Genomic DNA, 12,543 nt, shown 5'->3' with positions numbered 1-12,543 from the left:
CAATTCAGGACTACCCCACGTCAAGATGTGTGGAATTATTGCGCTGATCCAGGCGAACCCCTCATCTTCGGCTGCCGTGGACCTCCACGAGGCACTCTACCTTCTCCAACGTGAGTTTCGGCCAGAAGATACTCAAATGCGATCGCGAGGCTAAACGCTCTGCATAGATCGTGGTCAGGATGCAGCCGGTATCGCAACATGTGCGTCTGGGGGTCGATTCTACCAGATGAAGGCCAACGGTATGGCTGCCAAGGTCTTCCAGGATGGTGCTAAGGTCACCAACCTCCCTGGATTCATGGGAATTGGTCACCTGCGATACCCGACCGCGGGATCCAGTGCCAATGCCGAAGCTCAGCCGTTCTACGTGAACAGCCCTTACGGTATCTGCTTTGCGCACAACGGTAACCTGATCAACGCTGGAGAGCTTCGGAAGCACTTGGATCTCGAGGCTCACCGTCACATCAACACCGACAGTGACAGTGAGCTCATGCTCAACGTCTTTGCTGATGAACTGAGTGAGACCAAGAAGGCCCGTGTCAACCACGAGGACCTCTTCGCCAGTTTGACCCGCATGTACCAACGCTGCGAGGGTGGCTGGGCTTGTACTGCTATGCTTGCTGGTATGTTCTCGTCGTTTCTTTCGTCCAAAAACAACGCTGACAGATAATTACAGGGTTTGGTATCCTGGGTTTCCGTGACTCATACGGTATCCGACCCCTCATCCTGGGGTCCCGCCAATCCCTTGATGGGCCCGGCATGGACTACATGATGTCTTCCGAGTCTGTGGCTCTGGACCAGCTTGGTTTCACCAACCAGCGTGACATCCAGCCCGGTGAGGCCGTCATCATCGCCAAGGGTGGTGAGCCGGTCTTCCGCCAGGTGGCACCCAAGAAAAACTACGCCCCTGACATCTTTGAGTACGTCTACTTCGCTCGCCCTGACTCCGTCATCGATGGAATCAGTGTGTACCGTAGCCGTCAACGTATGGGTGAACGCCTTGGTGCCCGTGTCCTAGATGTCCTTGGCCCCGAGGTTGTTAAAGACATTGATGTGGTCATTCCCATTCCTGAGACTGCCACCACATCTGCTACCAACGTTGCACAGTACTTGAACAAGCCCTACTGCCACGGTTTCGTCAAGAACCGTTACGTCTTCCGCACATTCATCATGCCGGAACAAAAGACGCGACAGAAGGGTGTCCGTCGTAAGCTCAATGCCATGAAGGCTGAGTTCAAGGACCGCAACGTCCTCCTGGTTGATGACAGTATCGTCCGTGGTACCACCAGTCGTGAGATCGTCAGCATGGCTCGGGAAGCTGGTGCCAAGAAGGTCTACCTCGCCAGTTGTGCCCCTGAGATCACTCACGCCCACATCTACGGTATCGACCTTGCTTCTCCCCAGGAGCTTGTTGCCCACAACCGAGATGCACAGGCCATCGCCAAGCACATCGGCGCAGAGGCCGTTGTCTTCCAAACCCTCGACGACCTCAAGGATTCCTGTGCGGAAGTTGCCCGTGAGAACGGTCAACAAGAACCCAAGGACTTTGAGGTTGGTGTCTTCTGCGGTAGCTACGTTACCCCCGTCTCCGATGGCTACTTCGAGCACCTCGAGGCCGTTCGTGGCGAGGGCCGCAAGGTCAAGGCGCTCGACAAGGCCAAGGAGGCTGTTTCACATGGATTTGCCAACATGACCGATTTCCAGATCGCTGCCAACGGAGTGTCCATGGACACCAATGGCAAAATCATTCCAGCCAACGGAACCAACTCGGTTGCGGCGGCGGCAGCTAAGCGTGCTGGCAACACCGAAGACCACCCCAACCCCAAGGTCGATGACCGCATGGACATCAGCATCCACAACATGGCCGACCATCATGATTCATGATAACGAGTACATGTGAACATTTTCTTTTCTCCGCCGATACGGCAATTTGCATCGGGTGTCTGGGCGTTTTTTTGAATGAGCATAGAGTTACATGCTGAATGGCCGATTGCCATATGATGTTGAAATGCATGAAAATACCAATACCCGGTGTCTCGAGTACTTTTCTCGATCATCTACTGTGAGCTAGATTATCAATGCCACCAAATACATAAAATTTACGAGAACTTGTGCACCTCTGCCAGCGAAAAAAAGCGTGGTGTCACGTGACTCTATGGGCAATGAGCCAGTCACACTCCGCGTCGCTGACCCACCATGCGATCATCGGCGTAAATCAAGTTTAGTCCTCCAGTATCCAGCATCGATCGACCAACTCTACCATCGCTTCTCCACAAATGGCTTTATCTCTTGTCTGAAGTTGATCGTACAATCTGTCTGGTCTGATCATGGCACCCCGCATTACTCGGTCTGCAGCTCGGGCTGCCACTACCTTGGTCCCTGAGGACAATAGCCATCCTACCAAACCAGCATCAAGCCGGGCTAAGGTAGCAAAAAGGTCTCAGCAGAAACAATTCAAATCAACTGCTGTTTCCAATTCTTCTGCCCCTATCACCATCCCCGGAACGACTGTGGTTGATACTCAATCGCTCAATGGTACCAGCGAGGCTATCAAGGAAGAGAAGCCCGTCCTGTTCGATGAGCTTCCCCATAACCTGGGCTCTATAATTAATGTACCAGTTGCAGAATCAAAGCCTACGATCTCCCCTGCTGGATCAGACAAGGAAAACCAATCTGTGGATGAAAAGACCACTGAACTGGCTGCCGATCTTCAAGATACTGTGGACAAGGCAACAACCAAGATTGAAGAAACTCCGGACAAGAAAGCTACTCCTGGCCGAAAGCCCAAAAAGAACACTTATGGCTTGACCCCGGGTTCCTCTCCATTCCCTCACTTTACCCGACCTACCCCCGAGGAGTGTGAAGAGGTCAATCGACTACTTTCTAGTATACATGGAGAAATCATTCCACCCTCAACTATCCCAGAACCGTCTTTGGCAGTCACTGGTTGTGGAGAAGTCCCTTCTGTTCTAGATGCTCTGATCCGCACCCTTCTTAGTGGAGCTACCACTGGCAAGAACTCCGCCATGGCTTTCAACGGACTGGTCAATCGATTCGGCATTCTTTCTGAGGGAATCGGCAAGGGAAGTGTCGACTGGGAAGCCGTACGACAAGCCACCGTCAAAGACGTGTTTGAAGCGATCAAACGTGGCGGTCTAGCAGATATCAAAAGCAAGAATCTCAAAGCGATCCTGGACATTGTCCATGAAGACAATCAGGCACGACGCAATGTTCTATTAGATGCAGACTCCAAGGATCACACAGTCCCCAAGCTGGTACCCGACAAAGCGGAGAGGGACAAGCAATACGAAATCGCCTGCGCGGACCAGAATTTCCTATCTCTCAATCACCTACACAACCTCTCTACAGAGGAAGCTATGACAAATCTCATCAAATACCCCGGCATCGGTCCTAAGACAGCCGCTTGTGTGGTCCTTTTCTGCCTCCAGCGACCCTGCTTCGCCGTTGACACACACATCTTCCGAATTTGCCGCTGGTTAGGATGGCTTCCTACGGGCTCTTCCGAGGTCACTGCATTCAGTCATTTGGAAGTCCGGATTCCAGATAATCTGAAATACTCGCTTCATCAGCTTTTTATCCGGCATGGAAAGAGCTGCCCGCGGTGTCGAGCAATTACTGGCGAATCTAGTGATGGATGGGAGAATGGATGCGTCATTGATCACCTTGTGACCCGCACAGGAAAGCGCAAGGGTAAGGGAACGGCTGCTACTGCCCCCAAGCCCAAAAAGATGGTCAAGAGGAAAGCAGCGAAGATACCGGCCAAGCGCAAGCGAGACAGTAGTGACTCTGAACTGGACACTGAGGAGAGCGAGCTGTCCAGTGTTATGGATATGAGCGACGAATACACCCCTTAATCTTTCCCTGGTGGTCGTGAGGTGACGACGGAGCTCGAACCGATGATTGCATGATCTATGAGACACAAGGAGCTTCGACGTCCCAAATATCTGTATTATATATGATTATTGATATTATTATTGCTGGCAGATTTAGCAGGTCAACAAATTAGCTATCCAATACCAATTACAATTATCTCAAGAGAACCTCAATGAAGTAGTAGCATTAGTTGGAACGATCGATCGGCGGATCTTATACTTCATGTGGAGTGGTTATCGCCTATCGCAAACGCGAAAAACAATCTCTCCGCTGTCCGTGTCCGACTATCTCAACATCAGTCAATTGCGCCAATCCCACGAGTTCCGCCATGGATTGCCTGGCATCGCATATTCCACCATCACTGCGTTCTCTTTTTGAGGCGTATGCGCTTCCCGGTTCGGAGCAGTATGTCCCATACGTCGGTGTTGCGCTGACCTCCCTACTCGCCGTGTACGTGGGGTATCTCTATTACCGGAGCTGGAAGGAGGCTGCAGTCACATTCAATGTGCCTATCCCATCGGAGGTTCGCAAGAGCGGCGCGGGCAAGACCTGGGAGGAGGTTCAGGGGCAACAAAAGATGGTGTTGCAAGATCAAGTTCGGGGGGTGAGTACTTCTTGGCAATGTCTATCCAATGCGCTCCCTGGTGTCCAAAAGCTAACATATGAGGTACACAGAAATGGAACCACCAATTGATTATGAGCTACTGTCCCGCCGATGGTAGAGTGCTTGGAAACGGAACAAAGCCCGCGACTGTCGACGATGTCAACGAGGCGGTTCGGATGGCGGGAGCTGCTCAGCGCGAGTGGGCCAAGTCCACTTTCCCTGAGCGCAGACAGGTTCTCCGAACATTGCTGAAGTATGTGGATCTAGATGGTGTTCCCTGGTTGCGCTATCCCGGGCGCTTCGCTACTATACACGTCCTCTGGAGCCTCCGTTAACATCGCACAGATATGTCCTCGACCACCAAGACGACCTCGTTACCGCATGCTGCCTCGATTCTGGAAAAACAAAAGTGGACGCTTCATTTGGTGAAATTCTTGTCACGGTGGAAAAGCTCAAGTGGACGATTGACCATGGTGAGAAGGCATTGCTGCCAGAGCGACGTCCTACCAACTTCCTCATGATGTACAAGAAGAACATGGTCACATACGAGCCTCTTGGAGTGGTCGGTGCTTGTGTGTCCTGGAATTACCCCCTTCACAACTTCATCGGTCCCGTCATCAGCGCACTCTTCACTGGTAACGCAGTTGTGGTCAAGCCATCCGAGCAAACAGCATGGTGTTCAAAGTTCTTCCTCGAAATGGTCCGCGGTGCACTGTCTAGCTGTGGTCACTCGCCCGATCTAGTTCAAATGCTTGTCTGTCTCCCTGGTGTCGCAGATGCCTTCACCTCGCACCCAGACGTTGCTCATCTGACATTCATCGGATCCCGACCTGTTGCCCACAAGGTGTGTGCATCAGCGGCTAAGGCTCTCATCCCAGTGTGTGTCGAGTTAGGTGGCAAAGACCCAGCCGTTATCCTTGACGACTCCCGCACTCTTCGCAACCTCTCCTCTATTGCCTCTATTCTCATGCGCGGTGTCTTCCAATCAGCTGGTCAAAACTGCATCGGTGTGGAGCGCATCGTCGCTCTTCCAGGTGCTTACCAGCGTCTCATTGAAATTGTCACTCCGCGCATTCAAAAGCTCCGTCTTGGATCCATCCTCCTTGATACCACGACTCCAGACATGGGCGCTATGATCTCTCCTGCCTCCTTTGCTTCTCTCGAAATCCTCATCAATGAAGCCGTAAGCCAAGGAGCCCGTCTGCTCGCTGGCGGCACTCAGCACAAGCACCCAGTCCACGAGCACGGCCACTATTTTGCACCGACCCTACTCGTAGATGTGACCCGCGACATGCGCATCGCTCAAACTGAGCTCTTTGCTCCCGTCTTCCTCCTTATGCGCGCGGAGTCCGTCGCCGATGCAATCGCCATCTCGAACTCGACACCGTACGCCCTGGGCGCAAGTGTCTTTGGTCACAACCAGAGAGATGTGCAGGCTTGCGTCTCTAGCATCTCAGCTGGTATGGTCGCCATTAATGACTTTGGTAGCTACTACGCTGTGCAGCTTCCTTTCGGTGGCGTGCGGGGTTCTGGGTATGGACGATTTGCTGGAGAAGAAGGACTGCGTGGACTGTGCAACACCAAGGCTGTTTGTGCCGATCGCTTCCCCAAGTTGATTGGCACCGCTATCCCACCACGTGTGGACTACCCTATTCAAAAGAAAGAGGGTGCGGCTGGTGCTAAAGATGGTCAGAAAGCTTGGGAGATGTGCAAGGGTGTTGTTGAGACGGGATACCAGTATACCCTAGGTGGGTGGATCGCTGGTCTTCTGCGGTTGTTGAGCAATATGTGATTTCATTGCGTGGCTCATTCATTATGAGGATACCCATTTGGGAAAATCCATTGTATTTCTATTGCATGCTGCCTTGGTTTGAAGTTTGGAATCTCAAATTTTGGTCAATGTACATTCTTCATTCTTCATTCGAATCTATAATCTATGTCACATGTTCTATATGGGTATAATGCTCAAATTAAGCTCTCATGAGATCTTTTGATGCTCATTGATTGAGAGAGGGTTCAGTTTTCTTCATGATCCAGTGTTTCTCACTCTGGAATGGACTTTCTTGGATCCAATTTCCCCATGGCTCACGTTCAGGGCGCAAGACCTTCGCATTGAAGATTTGACCTTCGCTATCTTGCATGTTCAACCCCCCACAAACGAACAATTGGGAGGCAAACCCGTTATCAAGGTCTCTGAGATGCTCAGACAGGAGCATCTGCCAATCTAGCAACCAGTGTGCGAGTCTAACGTTCATCAAATGAGAAGGATTTGGGTCTTTGCTGTAAAGGTTGACATTTTCGACAATCCATTCTGTCATTTCAGATGACTGTGTGGGCACGGACTCAGCGCTGGCGCGTAGCAAAGCCTCAAAGAGGGCCAGGTTATGGCGAGGGTTGTCCCGTCCAGTACGAACCACCGCGAGGAAATGCTCCTGGGGTATCTTGTAAATGATGTCACGTGTGACATTTTGCGGAGAGAAGCGTATGCTGTATTCATCAATTTTGAGAAGGCAACGCAGGGCGCTGAGGTTCTGAGTTCGGATTGCATTTTGGATGCCTTCGTTCACGGCCTTGCGATTGAAGATGGTCTCGGTCGCTTTCCTTGTGCCGTCAGTCCAATTGGACGAGGTCATTCGTAACATCTCCATGAATGCGACATCCTCGGGGAGGAATCCAGTACTGCGGCCCCGGAGAAGATGCTCTGGGAACTCCCGCAGATTGAGTACAGGGAAGTGTATGTCACTGAGCATGCTGGCACAGCGAATATTGGTCGTTTGCATAGGTTCTATCACGAGTTCATATGGATGAGGCCCTGGCTTTGTGGCATTGGGACACATTCTCCTGGATTCTGCACCAAACGGCGTGGACAGCAAGTAATTGAGGAGTTTGAGCATTGGCGGTCCTTGGCCTTTGAACACAGTAGGCGTGTCTATATTGATCTCCCGGGCAAGGAAACGCTCAAGTTTCTGCTGTTGCGCCTTGTCCACTACGACACCAGCATTGATCCATTGTCTGTGTACAGTCAAGATCTGCATTGTCGGGACCTGCTCAAGCACTCTTTCCCTTGTGAGCCATTTGCACTTGAAGACTTTCTTTTGTAGGCGTGTCCTTTCCTCTAGCGAGAGAGGGACGTATTCCAGCGGTCCAACCATCATTTTGTTTATAGCATCGCTCCCGGGGTAGCTGGGCGGGTCGTTCCAGAAGGCGAGAAGAATAAGGGTGCGGTACATGTGCTCGCGCGAGAGGACGCGTGAAAGAAACGGCGAAGCTTGAGGGAGGTTGAGATTCAACGAGTGCAGAAAGATCTGCTCGATCACCTCCGCAGGGAGGGCCTCTAACATTGAAAGCATTCTGATATTTGGTGTGGAAGTATGTGATCGCGACGGTCGAGGGGAGTTCGAGGGACGGTTATATGGACCAGATCTTGAGCGGGAGGAGCTGCTCCGTTGTGGATTCTTGAATGTCCGACCAGGCCGGCGTTTTGCCATGGGAACGGTAGTGGGATTGGAAGATGCGGGCTGCGGAGCAAGCCGCGTCGCAGGCGCGTCATTTGAGTCCATGGGTGAAAGCCCGGCGCGTCGGGAATCCCAAGGTATAAGCAAGGTTTAAAACATTGCTCTCGTTGGTACTGAAGGGCAACTATACAGTGCCAAAGCTCATAGATCAAGAACCACAGAACATCACCTGAGCATGCGTCTCCATGCAGGTGGGCTTTTTTGCCATGTGGAGACTTCCTATTTCGGTTGCAATTGGCCGCCGCTTTATGATATGCATAAAGTCACGTGTTTGTTATCAGATCCTGCGCTAACCCCGATTAGGACGTGTATACATCAATGGTCCATGGAGAGCAAGGAGTACCAAACAAGTCCCCTGCTCGTTATTTGTATCTTATTAGGTCTGTTTGCATTAGAGACGTACTTAAGGGGATCTGCTGCAACATGCCTCACCCAACTGAGGATACAAGCCCCGACTGATATCTTCGTGTTCAACTTCCTATGGACCCAACTCAAGTTTGGCTCACACCCCATACCTCCGGCTCAGATTTGATCTCTCTGATTAGTATCGAGTCAGAACGCCGCCTGGCTTAGCTCCTCTATATTCTTTGAACTTCTCTAGTCATTCAACACCTCTTTTCTCAACTTCGCTACTACACCATCATAAGCAGCACTTCAACAACACCCTCACATGGAGACATTTAGCATGTCATCAAACTCCTCAGACGAAGCCGGGTTGACGCCCGCGAATACCAGTTTACTTGAATCATGCACCAACCCTGAGCTACCGCCGTATCATCCTGCACCTGCCGCAGTCGCTCCTTACAAGGGAGCGACCTTCATCATTCGCGATCCTCAGAGCGGCCTCATTATCGCACTCAAGGATGGCAAGCTGGGCTTGGGCCCTGCGGATAAGGGAAATGCATCCATCGGTTTCGATATCGGGCACGGCAGTCACTGGCGCTGCGTTGAAAACGAGGACCGCTGGCTAGGCTTTAAAAATGCAGCCTCCGGAGAATTCATTGGGCACAACAACAACAAAAAGAAATGGTGCTTCATGGCAAAGGGGGAGGCTCACGGAGATTGGCAGCATTTTTGTGTCCGTCAGCATCCGAGTGGCGGGCAAGAACTGCTTGTGAAGCATTGGGATGGTTTCCGAGCAATGGAAGTGGGCGGCGATGACAACAGAGAGCTGGTGGTTGCCGGTGAAGGACTTGGCGGAATCGCGTGGGAGTTCCTCAGGGTTTATTCCGAGATGTGACCTTGTTGACGCATTATGAGAGACTCACGAACTGGATATTTTCGCTACAAAGTTCCAACCTTGGAAGGTTGATTTCAGTTAGTTTTCTGGTAAACCGGTCTACTTGGGACCCCATTCGGCTGCAAGGACATCACCGGTGTCATTTTGTGGCCAGTATTCCGTACTTTGTTTTGATAATCTCAGGATACGAACGAGATACATACTCAATTTGCAACAGAGCAGGCTGCAATCTTTTGTAACAACAGTCCCCCGGTTTCCCTCATAACGTATTCACCTAAGTAGCTTCCAACCTTGGAAGGTTTTGTTACGACCGAACTGAGGGGTGATAGAACCTTGCTACTGCACTTCTAGCACAAATGAAGCAAACATCTATAGATCGACAAATACACATATTGCTCGTGCATGAATGCTAATCTCGATCTCCACCTGTAGATACTGTTCATAGGGCTGACGTTGGGTGATCAGTTCACCCCGGGTATAATCTATAGCTGTATGTACCCGGAGCACTCCGTAAGATCTTTATTGACTCGACCCTTGGATTTGGATGACATCTGGCTTGACTTTACAGAATTAGCATGTCATTCGTCTTCTCAGAGACCTATAAGTAATGCTTTGGGAGTTTATATATCCTAGGCGATGTCTTAAAGGCATCTTCGAGCTTTCAATGTTGTCTCGTATACGTAGTATAGATTGTCCAGGTACGGAGTATGCTGTAAAGGACAAAGCCAACGGCCGTTCATTGGCGGAAATGCAGCCGACAGAAAACGGCTTGGCGTTAGGGCTTAGCGCGGGAAGGGCTCTGTGGTCACATGATATACCCCGCTCTGGGTCCGGAACGGGCATGGGCTCATATCAAATGACGTCAAAGACAACTTGCAGGTGAAAAAGTAGTTGTCGCAGAATTGGGGGCTTGACACGGGACATTGTTAAGGATTTGCAAAGACGAAATTAGACTTGAGACTTCTTGACCCAGTAAATCTCAACGGCAAATGCCCCACAAGGCAAGAAAAATTCCGTACCTTAATAAGTCGAAAACAAGGAATGAACGGGAACAGCGTCGAGATGACGGAATGATTCCAATCAGGATGAGCACCCCCTGGTACCTCGCCTAGCTATTGGCTCTTAATTAATTTTCAACTGCTGTTCAGCTTCTGAATCTCCTCTCATTCTTCACCAAATTCTGGAATTCTGTCATAGCTCCCCCATCTACGTCACTGGCGTCGGACCCTACCTACGGTCACTGCACCTTGTGATTTCTTGACGCCTGATAAGACAAGCTCAAGTGCATGAACTGTCAATCAATCGCCCTTTTAAGACGCCAGTTACGTATCTTACCTGGTTTGAACAAGAAATATTTGCCTGCTCTGAGCAGATCGTCATTTCACTTCTTTTATTTAAATATCTCCCGTGTCGACCCAGCATTTACAACATGCACCCCTTCAGTGATCCTACTGTTCATACCCACGCTACCTCCAGCTCGGAGTCAACTCTTACATCCAAACCAAAATAATATCAACCTTGATACAACCCAGAGCTATTCAAAATGGGTGCCGTTGTCTCTTGCGTATGTGACACTGCTCTTCTACTCTCGACTCCTACTAACATTCATTTGTTCACAGATCCAAAGCGTCTTCCGCGCTATCGGTAGCTGCCTTATGGCTATCGTCAACGCTATCGGCTCCATCTGCCACGCCATCATCAGCGGTGTTGTCACTGTCATCGACGTGATCATCTCTTGCCTCACCTGCGGCTACTGTGGAAAACGTCGGCGCGGACGTCGATCAGCAGTCTAACACCAAACCCGCCATGATTACACCTGAAGAGCACCAGTCCATGAATGGAAGATAAAAGGATTGGCTTTGGGTTTTACGATTGTTATGCCGGCGCGAATATCTTTCCAACCTTGTTTCTTATACCTGGAGTACATACCCTGAGGCGCAATTGATCTTGAATAATGAATATGAATCAATCATTGGGATCTTAACATACATTTGCATTTAAATCTTGAGTTTGTAGTACAGACATGAAACTAAGGCTTGAGTTGAAAAATTATTTACAAGTGAGGGTCTATCGGGGACATGTATCAGGCTCTATCTCGTAGCGGTGGCGACTCAACATATCGCAAGAGTTCCTGCTTGGCTTCTGTGGGGATATCGTCCCAGCGCTCCTCGAGAATAAAGTTGATAAAGGGATCGCCGGACCCACTCCCATAACGTCTGGCCAAAGAGTAGTGGGCAGGCTGCAGGGGCCACCGCGCAGGGACCCTGCAATTAGCAGAGCGAAAAGGCATGCGTAGCAACCGGCGGAAAGGCTCGATATTGCGTTTCCGGATAAGGCGATGTGTGATGTCGGGCGAGCGCTCTGGGCTGAAATCATCCTCGTCGAGGTAGAAATCCGTAGACAGCAAGTGTAGAAACGAAAACTGCGCGTCTGACCAAGGCAGACGCAAGACTTTATCCGGGATACGACCTGGCTTGATAGCAACTGAGCATGGTAATCGGAAAAGGTCGTTTTCATAGTATATCTCGTTGGGCTCGCGGATCTGAACAGCGCCGAAATGGAACCAAATTGCGACTTTGCGGTCGACGCTCTTGGACGACGGAGTGCGTAAGCTTTCTTCCAGTTGAGCAGGAATCACAATGTCCCCTTTGCCGCGCTTCCCGTCTGGAGCCCAGTCGCAATCCTCCAGGTTCTCAAATCGAGTATCCAAGTTTGACAGCAAAGCTTGGTCCTCCTCGTGAAAGACTAGAGAGGCACATTTGCGCGAGATGGCATGGCTGACATATTCCCGTTGACACCTTCGCATCAATGGAAACGTGCACCAGCGGCACGCTAACAGCGCAGTCTGTAAATGTTGGCGCTCTTCCCAGGACAACGCCCAGAAATCCAGCGGCGGTGGTAAGAAGTCCGGGGTAAAGAATCCCTCCCGCGAGCCGGGGTTGATACTGCTGAACGCAAGGCGAATGAGCCACGTGTATAGCAAAGGTGAAGATAAAGCATGACCAAGACGTGGTGAGGAGCGCGGAAGGTTGACCTCTAAGCTATGAAGGAAGATCAACTGCAAGATTTCGACGGGCAGAGACTCCAGGCGCGAGCACGGCTGGTTGGTCAACAAGTCGGAGAGACCCATTTGCGACAGGCTATCAGAAGCTTATTGTGTGCTTTGCGCAGGTGTCGCCCGGATCAAGATGGCAGAGGAGCTAGCTTTCTCGATCAAGGTTCAGGTTTAGGAAGAGTAGACATGGATCATGTCAATGGAATTGCGCAGGTATTGCAATCTTTGCATACCTTCT

At 50.8% G+C, this 12,543-nt stretch overlaps 7 protein-coding genes across 7 annotated transcripts; 5 read left to right on the top strand and 2 right to left on the bottom strand.

Moving 5' to 3' along the window:
* Positions 1-25: 25 nt before the first annotated feature.
* Positions 26-1,881, top strand: N7506_008333 (amidophosphoribosyltransferase; the record flags this gene model as incomplete). Its single annotated transcript, XM_056957626.1, has 3 exons — positions 26-110; positions 168-620; positions 674-1,881. The coding sequence occupies 3 exons, from the start codon at positions 26-28 to the stop codon at positions 1,879-1,881; spliced, it is 1,746 nt and encodes a 581-aa protein (XP_056807016.1).
* Positions 1,882-2,324: 443 nt separating this feature from the next.
* Positions 2,325-3,872, top strand: N7506_008332 (endonuclease III domain-containing protein; the record flags this gene model as incomplete). The annotated part of the gene is made up of 1 exon (XM_056957625.1): positions 2,325-3,872. The coding sequence occupies one exon, from the start codon at positions 2,325-2,327 to the stop codon at positions 3,870-3,872; it is 1,548 nt and encodes a 515-aa protein (XP_056807015.1).
* Positions 3,873-4,219: 347 nt separating this feature from the next.
* N7506_008331 (aldehyde dehydrogenase family protein) lies at positions 4,220-6,287 on the top strand (the record flags this gene model as incomplete). The annotated part of the gene is made up of 3 exons (XM_056957624.1): positions 4,220-4,495; positions 4,567-4,748; positions 4,841-6,287. The coding sequence occupies 3 exons, from the start codon at positions 4,220-4,222 to the stop codon at positions 6,285-6,287; spliced, it is 1,905 nt and encodes a 634-aa protein (XP_056807014.1).
* A 205-nt stretch (positions 6,288-6,492) lies between these two features.
* On the bottom strand, positions 6,493-8,055 carry N7506_008330 (uncharacterized protein; the record flags this gene model as incomplete). The annotated part of the gene is made up of 1 exon (XM_056957623.1): positions 6,493-8,055. One exon carries the CDS (start codon positions 8,053-8,055, stop codon positions 6,493-6,495), a length of 1,563 nt encoding a protein of 520 aa, XP_056807013.1.
* Positions 8,056-8,695: 640 nt separating this feature from the next.
* On the top strand, positions 8,696-9,250 carry N7506_008329 (uncharacterized protein; the record flags this gene model as incomplete). The annotated part of the gene is made up of 1 exon (XM_056957622.1): positions 8,696-9,250. One exon carries the CDS (start codon positions 8,696-8,698, stop codon positions 9,248-9,250), a length of 555 nt encoding a protein of 184 aa, XP_056807012.1.
* Positions 9,251-10,793: 1,543 nt separating this feature from the next.
* On the top strand, positions 10,794-11,043 carry N7506_008328 (uncharacterized protein; the record flags this gene model as incomplete). The annotated part of the gene is made up of 2 exons (XM_056957621.1): positions 10,794-10,814; positions 10,870-11,043. 2 exons carry the CDS (start codon positions 10,794-10,796, stop codon positions 11,041-11,043), a joined length of 195 nt encoding a protein of 64 aa, XP_056807011.1.
* A 290-nt stretch (positions 11,044-11,333) lies between these two features.
* Positions 11,334-12,380, bottom strand: N7506_008327 (uncharacterized protein; the record flags this gene model as incomplete). Its single annotated transcript, XM_056957620.1, has 1 exon — positions 11,334-12,380. One exon carries the CDS (start codon positions 12,378-12,380, stop codon positions 11,334-11,336), a length of 1,047 nt encoding a protein of 348 aa, XP_056807010.1.
* Positions 12,381-12,543: the final 163 nt, after the last annotated feature.

This window comes from Penicillium brevicompactum (genome assembly GCF_028827555.1).
Source record: "Penicillium brevicompactum strain IBT 35665 chromosome Unknown utg000006l_segment0_segment0, whole genome shotgun sequence".
Classification (NCBI taxonomy): Eukaryota; Fungi; Ascomycota; class Eurotiomycetes; order Eurotiales; family Aspergillaceae; genus Penicillium; species Penicillium brevicompactum.
Note: the sequence above shows the minus strand (reverse complement) of the source record. Positions and strands in the feature narration are given on the sequence as shown.